Below are 15,000 nucleotides of genomic sequence, written 5' to 3' on the forward strand. Positions count from 1 at the left end.
TGACTAAATGTTAAACTCAATGATATGTTAGCAATATTGGTAGTAATATTATTATTATTATTATTAGTAGTAGTAGTAGTAATAATAGTAGTAGTAGTAGTGGTAGGAGGAGGAGGAGGAGGAGGTGGAAGTAGATTATATGAAATTCTAAGATAACTGTTTGTAACATAGTTAAGTTTGTATGTTTGTTAATTGGTTTGGTAGGTATGTAGATAGGGAGACAGGTAGGTAGGTACAGAGGTAGGTAGTCAGGTAGATAAAAAGGTAAATAAGTAGGTAGGTAGGCAGGTAGGTAGGTAGGTAGGTTGGTAGGCAGGCAGGTAGGTAGGTAGGTAGGTAGGTAGGTAGGCAGGTGGGATTACCTGGGTAAAGGGTCTGACGTCAAGCATGTTGGTGACTCATAGTTTTCAGTTTTCTTCATGTTCTCCTAAATCATTCTAAAACAAGGGTCTGTCTTTGAATCTGTCTCACACCAAAAAACAGCAGAGCGGCCAATGTCAAAGGTCAACTGGTGCACCGAAGGTCGCCTGAATTGACCAGGTTTTAGAAGTTAGATATACAAAGGTTTGGTTTGAAAACAAACAAAAAAAAAAAAAGAAAGAAAAAAGGAAAAGAAATAACAGAAAAATAATAAAAGAAAAAAATAAACAAATAATAATTGTAATAATAATAATAATAATAATAATAATTTTAATAATAATAGTAATAAGAATAAGAATAATGATTTCTTACATCGGCACACAGCCACAAATTTGGGGGAGGGGCATGGTCAATGGAAAAAAACCCCAGTTATGCATCCGGCTCTATACTTTATCAACCCAAGAAGAATGAAAGGCAAAGTTGACCTTTGCATGATTGGAACTCAGAATGTAAAATTCCAGAATAAATATAAAACTTCTAGCTTGACATTCTACTGATTCTACCAAATTCACTGCTATTGAAATAATAATAATAATAATAATAATAATAATGATAATCAAAATAACATTAACAAGAGCACTCAGAGAGTGCAAACTTTCACCAAGGCAACACCAATGTCCTCTCTATGATTAGCCGGAGATGATTTTTAAAATGAGAATATCTGAAATAAACTCGACTGCTCTCATGAACAAGAATACTAAAAATGAACCCAACCACTCTCAAAAATTAAATAAAAAAAACGGAAAAATAATCCAGAATCCTTGTCTGCTGATTGATTCCAATGGTAGTTATGGAATGTGAAGGTGGCTGCAGAAAATTTAGTAAGAGTAATAAATAGTTAATCCTTATCTAATACAAGCCAAAGTTAACAAATTCACCATTCAAAATAGTTTCAAAGGCGGAGGTAATAATAATAAGTTCTACTCAGGAATTTTTAAATGAATAGCATGAGACCTTTTGGTTTTCTCTTCTCTTAAATTGTGGCTTTCCTTTAGTATTCCTGTTGTTTTAGATCGATGTATAGATGTATGTATATATATGTAAGTATACTGTAAAGTGTTAATATGTGTGTATGATATATAATATGTATATATCATAAAAATATGTTAATGTTATTTAATTTCTGAATGGTTTTGCTGCCGTTTCTTTATGTAGTTTGAAGAAACTGCTTCTATTTGTGATGGATGCATGAATGTAATTCCAGTCCAGGTATGGATTTTGCTATGAAGTCACAATGGGGACATTGATGATTTTGATTTTGCCAGGGATTGGGCAAGTGTGTCTGTTGGTTGAGGGATATATAGTTCTTCTATTGTTCTTGTGCTTCAACTCAGATTGTTTGGATGCATTCTGACACATTTTAAGCTATGCAGACTGATCTAGGCAATGACCTTCCCAAAATGTCAAGTTAATTTGTGGAGATTTTAGTGATTGCTTCAACTTATCCTTATACCTAAGGAGAGGTCTTCCTTTACTGCAGTATCCCCCCCGCTTGTTGGCCATACAGAAGACTTTTTGGAATGCGGTCATTTTTCATTTGAACATGTTCAACCCATTTGCACTGAATTCTCATTAGCATGTTTTGGATACTGGAGATATCACATTTTTCTAAGATTTTGGCATTGGATATCATATCTTGTCATTTTATGTTGCATACAGCCCATGTGGAAGGTTTCAAGTTTCTTTATATGTCTGTAGTTTCTTTATATGCTTCTGCTCCATACAAAAGTGTGCTCAACATACAAGATTTGTATACACTTATTTTAGTTTTCAGACTGATATTGTGTTCATCCCACAAACGATGGGCAAGTCTTCCAAAAGCACTTGTAGCCTTAACTATTTTAACAGTGATTTACGTAATAATAATAATAATAATAATAATAATAATAATAATGATAATAATAATAATAATAATAATAATAATAATAATAATAATAATAATAAAACACCAGGACTTACAAATATATATAACATACAGAAAATTGCACTATTGGGCACTGCACACATCCTATGCAAAACACTTTCAATACAGTAACCATAAGAGCATCACAGCAAACCACAGCACATACCCAAGGCACACAGAGCTGCGCTCGGTAGTGAAGTGAAAGCACGTTATAAAAATAAAACTACTGAATAATAATAATGATAATAATAATAATAATTGTGGGTGCTGCAGGTATGATAAGAAAGGGATATCAAAAACATCTAGATAATATCCCAGGAGAACCATGTCTCAGAGAAATCCAAAAGATTGTGCTGACAAGTACTGGCCACATCCTTAGAAAAACCCTATGAATTTAGATGTCTGTGTTGTATTACATGAAAATATTTCGCTACTGCCCCTGCCACTTCCCCTCCCCAAGCTTTCAATCATACTGTAACATCTTTTATCTTTCACTCGCCCTAGGACACTGGGTGTGTCTTGGCAAGTAATTGTAACAAGCATGGTTAAAAGTAAATAATAATAATAATATTGTTGGTAGACGTGGTACCAATAGTAATCGGTACACTTAGAAGTATCAGCACTCAACTACCAACATGGCTCAAAAAGATTGGTGTAAGTGTGAAGGTAGAACACCTAAAGCTCCACGAGGCTCCGGCAGGGGATGGTGGCGAACTCTGCTGTACTCTTCCACCACAACTTTCTCTCACTCTTACTTCCTGTTTCTGCTGTGCCTGTTATTCAAAGGGTCAGCCTTGTCACATTGTGTTACGCTGAATATCCCAGAGAACTCTGTTAAGGTACACATGTCTGTGGAGTGCTCAGCCACTTGCACGTTAATTTCACGAGCAGGCTGTTCCGTTGATCGGATCAACTGGAACCCTCGACGTCGTAAGTGACGGAGTGCCAACAACAAGCATGTGTGTTTGTTTGTGCACCTTTAGCATTTTTGATACGTCCTTCCATATATGTGTATAATGTCTCTCGCACTTTGCATTTGAAATTTTTAATCATGTTTTTCACAATCTACATTATCTTTTCTGTTTCCATGGTCCTAGTGGAAGTTTCATATTTATTTTCCTTGTATCTCTTTGAGCTTTAACAGTTAATAAAGAAAAAAAATTATTATTATCATCATTATTATTATTGTTATTATTATTATCATTATTATTATTATTATTAAGGCTGTGAGCTGGCAGAATCATTAGTATGCTAGGTGAAATGCTTAGCAGCATCTTATCTGAGTTTACGTTCTGAGTTCAAATTCTGCCAAGGTCAACTTTGCCTTTCATCCTTTCGGGGTCGATAAAATAAGTACCACTCGAGTACTGGGGTCGATGAAATTGACTATTCCCCTCCCACCAAATTACTGCCCTTGTGGAAAAATTTGATATATCATTATTATTATTATTATTATTATTATTATTATTATTACTGAAGCAAGCAAGCTGGCAGAATCGTTAGCATGCCAGGCCAAATGCTTAGTGGCATTTCATCCATCTTCACATTCTGAGTACAAATGCCGCTGGGGTCAATAAAGCAAGTAGTTGAGAACTGGGTCAATGGAAATGACTAGCACCCTTGACCTACAAATTTCAGGCTTTGTGCCTATTGTAAAACAAATAATAATAATAATAATAATAATAATAATAATAATAATTATTATTATTATTATTATTATTATTATTATTATTTATTTAACGTCCACTTTCCTTGCTAGCATGGGTTGGATGATTTGACTGAGGACTGGCGAACCAGATGGCTGCACCAGGCTCCAATCTGATCTAGCAGAGTTTCTACAGCTGGATGCCCTTCCTAACGCCAACCACTCTGAGAGTGTAGTGGGTGCTTTTACGTGCCACCAGCACGAGGGCCAGTCACACTGGCATTATTAAGGCAGTAAGATGGCAGACTCATTAACAGCATTTCATACATCTTTATGCCCTGAGTTCAAATTCTGCCAAGGTGAACTTTGACTTTCATCGTTCTGGGTCGATAAAATAAGTACCAGCTGAACACTGGGTCAATGTAATCAACTAGCTCCACCTCTTCAAAAAAAGTTCAGGTTTTGTGCCTATAATAGAAGAGATTATTATTATTATTATTGTTGTTGTTATTATTATCATTATTATTATTATCATTATTATTATTAAGGCAGTGAGCTGGCAGAATCATTAGCATGCCAGGCAACATGCTTAGCGGCCATTCTGTCCATCTTTATGTTGTGAGTTCAAATTCTGCCGAGGTTGACTTTGTCTTTCATCATTTCAGATGAAAATAAGTACCAGTTGAGTACTGAGGTCGATGTAATCAAATTGTCCCCTGCCCCAAAATTTCAGGCCTTGTGCCTTCAATAGAAAGAACTATTATTATTATCATTATTACTTTGCATTTGCATAGTTATGGTCTTGTTAACATTGGATTGTTTAACTGTCTCCCTATAAAGTTGTAAAACCTCAGACGCAGTATTTTCTGCAGGATATTTGTTGTTCCCAGAAGCGTTGCTTTTTGCATTGTCACAATGCTGAGACAGATTCCAATAGTGGGAAGGTGTTTTATTATTACCTCCACCTTAGCAAAGGTGGGGGTATTGTTTACAGTCATGTTTGTTTGTTTGACTGTGGACAAGATATCTCAAGAACCGCTGGATGGATTCAGATGCAACTTTTAGGGATGTTTGGCCTTTTGATTGGCATGAACTGTTTAGATTTTGGGATTGATCCAGTACTGGACAAGGATTCTGGATTATTTTTCCTGTTTTTGAGAGCAGTCAGGTTCATTTTTAGTATTCTCATTTGTGAGAGCAGTCGAGTTTATTTCAGATATTCTCATTTTGAAAAATCATCTCTGGCTAATCGTTGAGAGGACATTGGTGTTGCATTGGCAGAGGTTTCCACTCTTTGAGTGCTCTTGTTGTTGTTATTATTATTATTATTTATATTGTTATTATTTTAAAGAAATATATAATGATACCAACAGCAAAATATAAAGATAAAATAGACTCAAAATAAACCAACAATTGTAATCTATATATATATAGAATTAAGAATGTATGTGTGTGTGTGTGTGTGTGTCAATCCCTAAAACTCCAGAACTACATAACCAATTTCATTCAAATTTTACACATGCCTTACTTACAGTCCCGGTTGTGTTTTAGTCAAAAAAAATTTTAACTTCTTGTATACTTCCAGCCCACAGCAACATCATATCTCCTCCACTATTTAAGTATTACATGTCAAAAGTGAAACAAAAACACTCATGTCATTCAAACCGGAATCTCAAAAACATTGTCACCTTACATCTCATTCTCATTTAAGTACCACAACAGGCAAATAAAAATTACTTGTTGAATAATATAAAGTTCTGCACTAGAGTAACCAGGTTTATTAATAAACCTTAATTGATCAACACATCACATACCTACATACTGTGTCTCCCTACTCCTCTCACTGTTATCAACTAAATTGGTCTCCTTGAACTACCAAGGAAGCCTCGTTAGTTCACAGCCTGACCTGCTAAAATAGCAACTCAAACTTCCTCAAATCCCACCCTACACTTAAAAAATAACAATGTAGTCTAATGTATATTACCCTAAAAAGAAATGAGATGGTCTTGGCTGGATTGTCTATGGCTATAAATCTCTTAAATCAGAGCTGCAACCACAAAGTCCAGTCTTTGTTATGGTGTGATGGTTTGTGTAATTCAATGATACTGAGAGCTATGCCTGTGGAGCAGAAGCTCTCTGGAGGGCCTTCCACGTTTGACAGGTCAAAGTACAGAGGCTGGGCAAATACAGACCACCTATTCCCAGAGTTAAAAAAATGGGTTTACATAGGGCCAACAGCTCTACCTTAGAAAAAAGGTATAGTTAAGGAAGCATTACTCACAATAGGTGCAGGTGTGGCTGTGTGGTAAGAAGCTTGTTTCTCAACCACATGGTTCTGGGTTCAGTCCCATTGCGCGGCACTTTGGGCAAGTGTCTTCTACTATAGCCTCGGGCCAACCAAAAGCTTGTGAGTGGATTTGGTAGACGGAAACTGAAAGAAGCCTGTCGTATATATATATATATATATATATATATATATATATATATATATATGTATGTGTGTGTATGTGTTTGTGTGTCTGTGTTTGTCCCCACCACCATTCAACAACTGGTGTTGGTGTGTTTATGTTCCTGTATCTTTGTGGTTCAGCAAGTTATTTTTAAAGCCTGGTACAAGAGAATAAGTACCAGGCTTCAAAAATGTTTCGTGGTCGATTTGTTTGACTGAAACCCTTCAAAATGGTGCCCCAGCATGGCCACAGTCAAAAATGACTGAAATAAGTAAAAGATAAAAGACAACTGAAAACCATCACAGCCTGAAAAAGGAAGACCTGCTGTGTAGGACAGGCTACATCTTAACCCTTTCGCATTTAAACTGGCCATATCTGGCCCAAATACTTTACCCATTTATGTCCAACCTGACCAGATCTGGCTTCTCACATTTATCCTACAATGTCATTCTAAAGATATACAATCAAATCATCGAAATCTTAAAGCTACAATATAATACATGATTAACCTGAAACAATGTGAATAAATAAGCATTACATTAGACAGAGTGAAGGTGCGAGGCTCCGGCAGGGGATGGTGGTGAACCCTACTGTAATCTTCCACCACAACTTTCTCTCACTCTTACTTCCTGTTTCTGTTGTGTTTGTAATTCAAAGGGTCAGCCTTGTCACACTGTGTCACGCTGAATATCCCTGAGAACTACGTTGAGGGTACACGTGTCTGTGGAGTGCTCAGCCATTTGCACGTTAATTTCATGAGCAGGCTGTTCCGTTGATCGGATCAACTGGAACCCTCGACGTCGTAAGCGACGGAGTACCAACAACTGCAACAACAACCTCACAATCATCATCACTGTTTACGTCAGCTTTGTCATTGTCATCATCACCATAACAACCACCACCACCACTATCATCATTCTCATCATCATTTCCATCATTGTCATCATTGTCGTCGTCATCATCATCATCATCATCATCATCATCATCATCATCATCATCGTCATTTTTACATCAGATTATACATGCAGGCTATGGGGTTTGATGATATTTTCTGAAGTAGTATTCTACAGACAGATACCCTTCCTGTTGCCAAAATTTGTTGTTGTTTCTTTGCTTTTTGTTTTTTTTTATTCCACTGGTTTTCATACATTGAAACTGCAGAGTTGCTATGGAACACTTTATAGATGTGAATAACTTTCACTGCTGTTGAAGCAATGCTAATGTAAAGACAAACTGATACACACACACACCTCACACAAACAGTTACATGCATAAATACAGGTGTATACACACACACATGCATACATACACATTTACATGCATATACATTCACACACACATATATACGCTGACACACACAACAGGCTTCAGTATAATTTCCATCAACAACCTAACTATGCTCACAAGACATTAGTCATGTCAAGGTGCTGCACTGTGGGTTTGATCCCAAAACCACCTGGCCGTGAAGCAAACTTCTAAACCACACAACAGTAATTAATGAAATAAAAAAAACAAGCCAGTTAATTAAAATTTTCAGGGATGACATAGGGGTGGCATTTGATCAGGGGTACGTACAGGGTTTACATTCACAAAAGGGATAATGCACACTGCAGGACAAATGGCAACCCTCACCTGTTAGTTCACCAATTATAATTCTTAGATATTCCAAGAATATTCAAGGATAACTAACAAATGGAGCATCAAAAAATGAAGCGCCGTAAATGAAGCATGTTTTTTTGGGAATTTTGTCAGAGTAAGAATGTGATTGAAAAAAGTTCAGGGAGATATTACCTCTGCTGGCAACAAAGGGATTCTCTCTCCAAGTGAAGGGTAGATTGTATGTTGCTTGGGTACAATGTGCTATGTTGCATCGTAGCAAAACATGGGCATTGAATGTGCGTAGGCTGGAAAGAAATGAGGCATGCATGAAAGACAGTGCACAAATGAGCTGAGAGATAAACTTGTGTAAAAGTTGGAATGAAATGTTGTAGTGTGTGATGGAGAAGATTTAGCTGGTACAGATGTGTGATGTGATTTGGGGGAATGACGGTTTGGTAATGAAGAAGTGATGAACAATCCAAGTGGAAGGAACCTGCAGTAGAGGAAAGGAAGGTCAAAAGAGATATTAGAAAAAAAAAAAAGAGAAAAAATAGGGATGAGAAATGATTTCAGGAGATTGACCTTTGTAAAAGAAATGACAAAGGACTGCAACAAATATCAAGACATTCTGCTGGAAAAAGATTCAACTAACCAATGCAAGTATGGCCAAAAGAAGACGTAATTTGATGATGAAGGATGACGATGATGATGACGGTGACGATGATAATGGTGGTGGTAGTGATGATGATGATGATAATGGTGGTGGTAGTGATGATGACGACGACGACGATGATGGTGATGATGGTAGCAGTAATGATGAACATGATGATGATTCAAATGTTTTGAGAGCGTGATACAAGAAAATTCATAAGTCAGAATATGTTATTGAAACGAATTAAATAAATGGAAACTTGTGAAGTAATGACAAACTGGAAAGCTAATTACAAAGAAACTTTGTAAAGAACAGTAAATTAGGAAAGTGATCAAAATACAAGAAAATTTATAAAGCATATTTTTGCTTTAACCCTTTTCAGACCATGTTTTTATCAATACGCACTAACATGTTTGAATTAATTTGGGAAAATAAAGGAATTGAAGAGATTATAGTAAGAACAACTTCATCATTTATCTGGTGGATAAATTAGGTTCTTTGATACAATTATGACAAGGTCTTAACTTAAATACAAATGCTTATGAATGAGATATTCTCTGTAGTAGAAGCAGAAGTAGTATCACTTGAATTGGTAAAAAAAATGTTAAGAGTTGTTATTTCAATTGTTTTATACTGACAAAAAATTTTCCTGGTTTGTAACTTGCCAGTGGCACACAAAAAAAAAAAAAAAAATCCCCCAATCCACTCTGTTAATTGGTCAGCATTAGGAAGTGCATCCAACCACAGGAAACTATGCTGAAGCAGATATTTGAGCTTGATGCGGCCCTATGACTCACTGGATCCTACCAAACCTTCCAAACCATGCCAACAGGAAATAGATGTTAATTGAAGACGATGAAAAATCATTTCTAGTTTATGCAGACTCTCAATGAGTTGTGTTACTGATACAATTCTCATTCTAGTTATGTTTAAGTGGCTGTAATGTTTTAGAATCTACATAGTGTATCCAAGAGCTTACCATTTAAAAGTTTCTCATTTTAGTGGGCAGAAGATAAAAACAAAACATGTAGAGGTTCAGTTAAAACGAAGCTAGCTACAGAGTAGCAATTAATGGACTTTGAATGGACTGGTCAAGCATCTAAATGCATTCTACAAAGCGCAATCATAATAAACTATTGCATTCATGTTATTAAACAAATGGCGTCACAGAAAAAGTAAAGATATTTTGAGAGGGGTTTCTCAAAAGAACAACAATTAGGAGGAGGTATTAATACAAACTGACTAGTAACAAATTGCATAATAATAATAATAATAATAATAATAATAATAATAATAATAATAATAATAATAATAATAATAATAATTATAATAATAATTATAATAATAATAATGATAATAATAATGATAATAATAATAATAATAATGATAATAATAACAACAACAACAACAATAATCCTTTCTACTATAGGCACAAAGCCTGAAATTTGGTGGGAGGGTGTTAGGTTATGCTTCATATTTTCCCTTCTCTACTTCCTCAAGTTTCATCCATTCATTGGCCTCAATTTGTTTACCTGAACAAATGTGTAGAAATTAGCCAACATCAGCAGATTATTCATGCTGAAGCACTGCCTTGAAGGGTTTTAGTCAAATGAATTGACCCTAAAATTTTTTTCTTCTATTTTTTAAGCCTGGTACTTATTCTATCGTTCTATTTTGCTTAACTGCTAGGCTATGAGAATATAAACATACCAACACCAATTGTCAAGCAGTGGTAGGGGACAAACAGACACAAAGCCACTCACATACACACACACACAATGGTTTTCTTCCAATTTCCATCTAATAAATCCACTCACAAGGCTTTGGTTGACCCAAGGCTGTAGCAGAATACACTCGCTCAAGGTGCCATGCAGTGGAATTCTGGTTGGGAAGCAAACTTCTTACCACACAGCCATGCCTACACTTGGATAATGAAACATTAAAGAAATTAATTTAAATTTCTCAGAACATCTCCAATAATATGGAGATAAACATCAGACAGTTAAGAGTATTGGAACTTTGTATTATAAATAAACCGACAGTCCTGAGTACAAAACCAGACCAAGTCAGAGTAAGTTTCAATATATGTTGGGGAAATTAAGTTATTTATGTTGAGGTATACTCTCTTTACTCTTTTATTCTTTTATTTGTTTCAGTCATTTGACTGTGGCCATGCTGGAGCACCGCCTTTAGTTGAACAAACTGACGCCCAGGACTTATTTTTTGTAAGCCTAGTACTTATTCCATTGGTCTCTTTGACCGAACCACTAAGTTATGGGGACAAACACAGGCTTCTTTTATTATTCCGTCTACCAAATCCACTCACAAAGCTTTGGTTGGCCCAAGGCTAAAGTCGAAGACACTTGCCTAAGGTGCCACACAGTGGGACTGAACTTGGAACCATGTGGTTGGTAAGCAAGCTACTTACCACACAGCCACTCCTGCGCCTCTTTAAGTAAACTATTTAAGTAAACTAAATAAGATATAGTGCTAAGATTTATTGGTATAACAGACAGCTATTTTGGGAAATGTTTACACATCAGTAAAGCAGAACAGTAAAAGTCCTGACATTATTAAACAAGGAGAAAGGAAAATATATTCAATATTTTGTACATAAGGATCCTAATCATGTAAAGAAATATATGTTGTTACATACATACATTCATACATACATACATACATACATACATACAAACAGACAGACAGACAGACAGTCAGACACACACGTGCGCGCGCACACACACACACACACACACACAAAGACTCAAGGGATGTGCAAAAATAGCAAAAGCATGAAAACAGCAACAAGCGAAAATTATGCCCTCATCAGATATCTTGCTAAGGGTATGCAGTTTCAATATTTATATGCTTACTTATGTGTACATGTATATGTATGTATGTATGTGTGTATGTATGTATGTATATACATATATATATATATATGTATATATATATATATATATATATGTATATATATATATATATATATATATATATATATATATATATATATATATATATATATATATATATATATATAGAGAGAGAGAGAGAGAGAGAGAGAGAGAGAGAGAGAGAAAGCCATAGATAGATATATACACACTGTTGGAGCATGGAACAAACTACCTGCATCAGTTGTTAGTTGCCAAGACATTGCATCCTTTAAAACCTCCATGCTTCCTGAAATTCACCAACACTACACCTGATGTACCACACCCTCCTGTATATCATGACTCATACACTGTTCACTTTCCTGATTTTTGTACATAATTCTATATACTGTACGCACACCTTTGATGAGTTGTAGTGCACCTGTGCACTATACACAATAATTTCATTGTTACCATTGCCTTTGCGCAGCTTCTAACGCTGGAGATGTACTACAGTGTCAGCTGTTCACTACCAGTGAACTAAGGCAACACCTCTTATTTTTCTAGCACCTTCTGGAGTATTCGAGCGGTTCCAAGCAGTGCTGTTTTCTGCAAGTACTCCACCTTTATTGCAGCCCCTATTTGTTCCACGTACTTCTCGAGATTTTTGCTCACTGTTCCCAGGGCTCCGACAATTATTGGTACTACTGCTATCCTTTTCATCGACCACGACTGCTTAACTTCCCAAGCTAACCTGTCATATCTCTCAACTTTTCTTTCTTCCTTATCGCATGCCTTGTTGTCAGCTGCGCATGCTATATCTATGAGCCAGCAAAGTTTGTTTTCTTTCTCAATTAAGGCTATGTCTTAAATGATGTTGAATGATGATGATGATGCTGATGATAATACATGTATATGTGTGTAGTATATTAGTGTGTGTGTGGGTGAATATATATATGATATCTATCTATCTATCTGTCTGTCTGTCTATAATATATATATATATATATATATATATATATATATATATATATATATATAATAGATAGATATTATGTCTCTTTTTATTCTCTCTCTGTTTATTTCTTCATTTTCCTTTCTGTTGAAGAGCATGGGCTCAAAACATAAAAGACTTTCTCACTTTCCTGAGCATCAAGCTAATACACCTGCTTGTTGTTCATACACCTGTCTTTGTCTTTTGTTTTACTGTAAATTTCAACTATATATATATATATATATATATATATATATATTCTTTTATTTTTTACTTGTTTCAGTCATTTGACCATGGCCATGCTGGAGTACGATCTTGAAAGGTTTTATTCAGACATTTTGAAACCATGACCTATTTTTAAGCCCAGTACTTATTCTATCGGCCTCTTTTGCTAAACCACTAAGTTGCAGGGATGTAAACACACCAACACAGGTTATCAAGCAATGATGGGGTGACAAACACAGACACACAAACACACACATATATAACAGGCTTCTTTCAGTTTCTGTCTGCTAAATCCACTCACAAGGCTTTGGTCTCCCTGACGCTATAGTAGAAGACACTTGCTCAAGGTGCCACGCTGTGGGACTGAACCAAGAACCATGTGGTTGGGAAGCAAGCCTCTTACCACACAGCCACTCCTGCACTTATATGTATATATATATCAACACACTAGCAGGCTGAAACGTCGAAAACAATGTCACCACTCTTCTTGTGAAAGCATATTAAACATATACTCTACAAAGTGACGCTGAGTAAATCTTTAGTCTAATGTTCAGTTGTTTGATTATAAATTAGCATAAAAAACAAATGTTAATGTATATAATTATTAAGGTGACAAGCTGACAGAATCAGAGGGCAAAATGCTTTTGCAGCATTTCGCATGAGTTCAAATTCTGCTGAGGTTGACTTTGCTTTTCTTCTTTTCAGGGTCGATAAAATAAGTATCAGTTGAACACTAGGGGTCATGTAATCAACTATTCTCCTCCCCTGAAATTGCCGGCCTTCAGCTAAAATTTGAAACCAGTATATATATATATATATATATATATATATATATATATCGGACATTAAACGATGATGATGATGTATATATATATATATATATATATAGTTATATATATACACATAATGTATTTTTATATCACACCTAAACACAAAGGTAAATATGTTTGTAAAGGAGTGATGTATGTAGACATCTATTATATATGTGTGTGTGCATGTATGTATGTTTGTATATATGTGTATGTATATATATATATATATATATATATATATATATATATATATACATATATATGAACATGTGTGTGTGTGTGTGTGTATATATATATGTATATATATATATATATATATATATATATATATATATATATATATATGCATATATATTATATCTATATGGCAGCTAATCCTATTAGAACTACTATCAAAAGAAAGAATGGAGGTACAGGAACTCGGTGGAATTTTAATAAGATTTGCTCAGAGTTAAGACAATCCCCTGGAGCAATTCTTGCCTTGAAAGGATGATTAAAAGATATTTTTCTAAAGCTCCTGTTTTCTTTTCATTCTACAAAGAGATATTTCTTTCTTATCTTAAAATATTTCTTCACTTGCATAATAAAAGATTTCTTCTGTTTGATCTGCTGCCCTGGAGGGCAATTTGCATTTTGTTCAGAAGTTTTCATATTTCTGCACAACAAGAGAATTTGCTAGTCTTTTACGGTGTTTTGCTGAGATCTGCAACTGGTTGAGATATTAAGATGTTAAGATGCCAACTTAACCAATCAATTAAGGAATAGTTCATTATTATTACTTGGAATCTTGGGAAGGTTTTTTTCTCTACTCGGCATCTCAGGTAAGACATGTAGGCGAATCTCGACAACATACTACATAATAATGAAGAGGGTTGGTTCAAACCTCATTTAAGGCAGCCCACGAAATGGCTCTTATGGAGACAAATTCCACAGTAAGACAAAATGTAAGGATATGACTCCCCATATTTATTTCATCATAACCCACAGTGTATAGAAGATATTCAAGCATTTCCTTTATTGGCCTACTCTTTCAAAGAGTCAAGAATTAGAATCTGACAAAGATATACATTAACCCTCTAGCATGCAGATTATTCTGTTAAATGTAATGCTTTTATATTCACATTGTTTTGAATTAATCATGCATTGCCTTACAGCTTTGAGGTTTTGATGCCGTGATTGTTTATTTTTAGAGTGACATTGTAGGGTAGGGGTGAGAGGCCAGACCTGGTTGGTTTGAACATAAAACAGGTAGAATATTTTAGCTGGATATGGCCGGTTTAAATGCTAAAGGGTTAAATGTGTCAGTTAAGCAAACATTGTCATCATCTTCATCATAATAATGTATTAATATATTAAGTTATATTAAATACATTATACTATAGGTGTCTATAGCAATTAAAACCAAAAAGGCAAAATTAATAAATGAAGGT

General features: G+C 35.1%; 1 protein-coding gene across 2 annotated transcripts in view; it reads right to left on the reverse strand.

Moving 5' to 3' along the window:
• Positions 1–15,000, reverse strand: part of LOC149133050 (uncharacterized) — a 154,550-nt gene that overhangs the window by 23,741 nt on the left and 115,809 nt on the right. Inside the window, exon 5 of one of the 2 annotated variants that reach the window (XM_089360869.1) lies at positions 8,210–8,322. The exons of the other annotated variant lie outside the window; for it this stretch is intronic. Within the exon in view, the coding sequence (XP_089216995.1) occupies positions 8,210–8,322 (113 nt within the window). The remainder of the gene's footprint in view (positions 1–8,209; positions 8,323–15,000) is intronic. 2 annotated transcript variants of the gene reach the window in all.

The sequence above is a fragment of the Octopus bimaculoides genome, chromosome 12, assembly GCF_046866305.1.
Source record: "Octopus bimaculoides isolate indiv1 chromosome 12, ASM4686630v1, whole genome shotgun sequence".
NCBI lineage: Eukaryota > Metazoa > Mollusca > Cephalopoda > Octopoda > Octopodidae > Octopus > Octopus bimaculoides.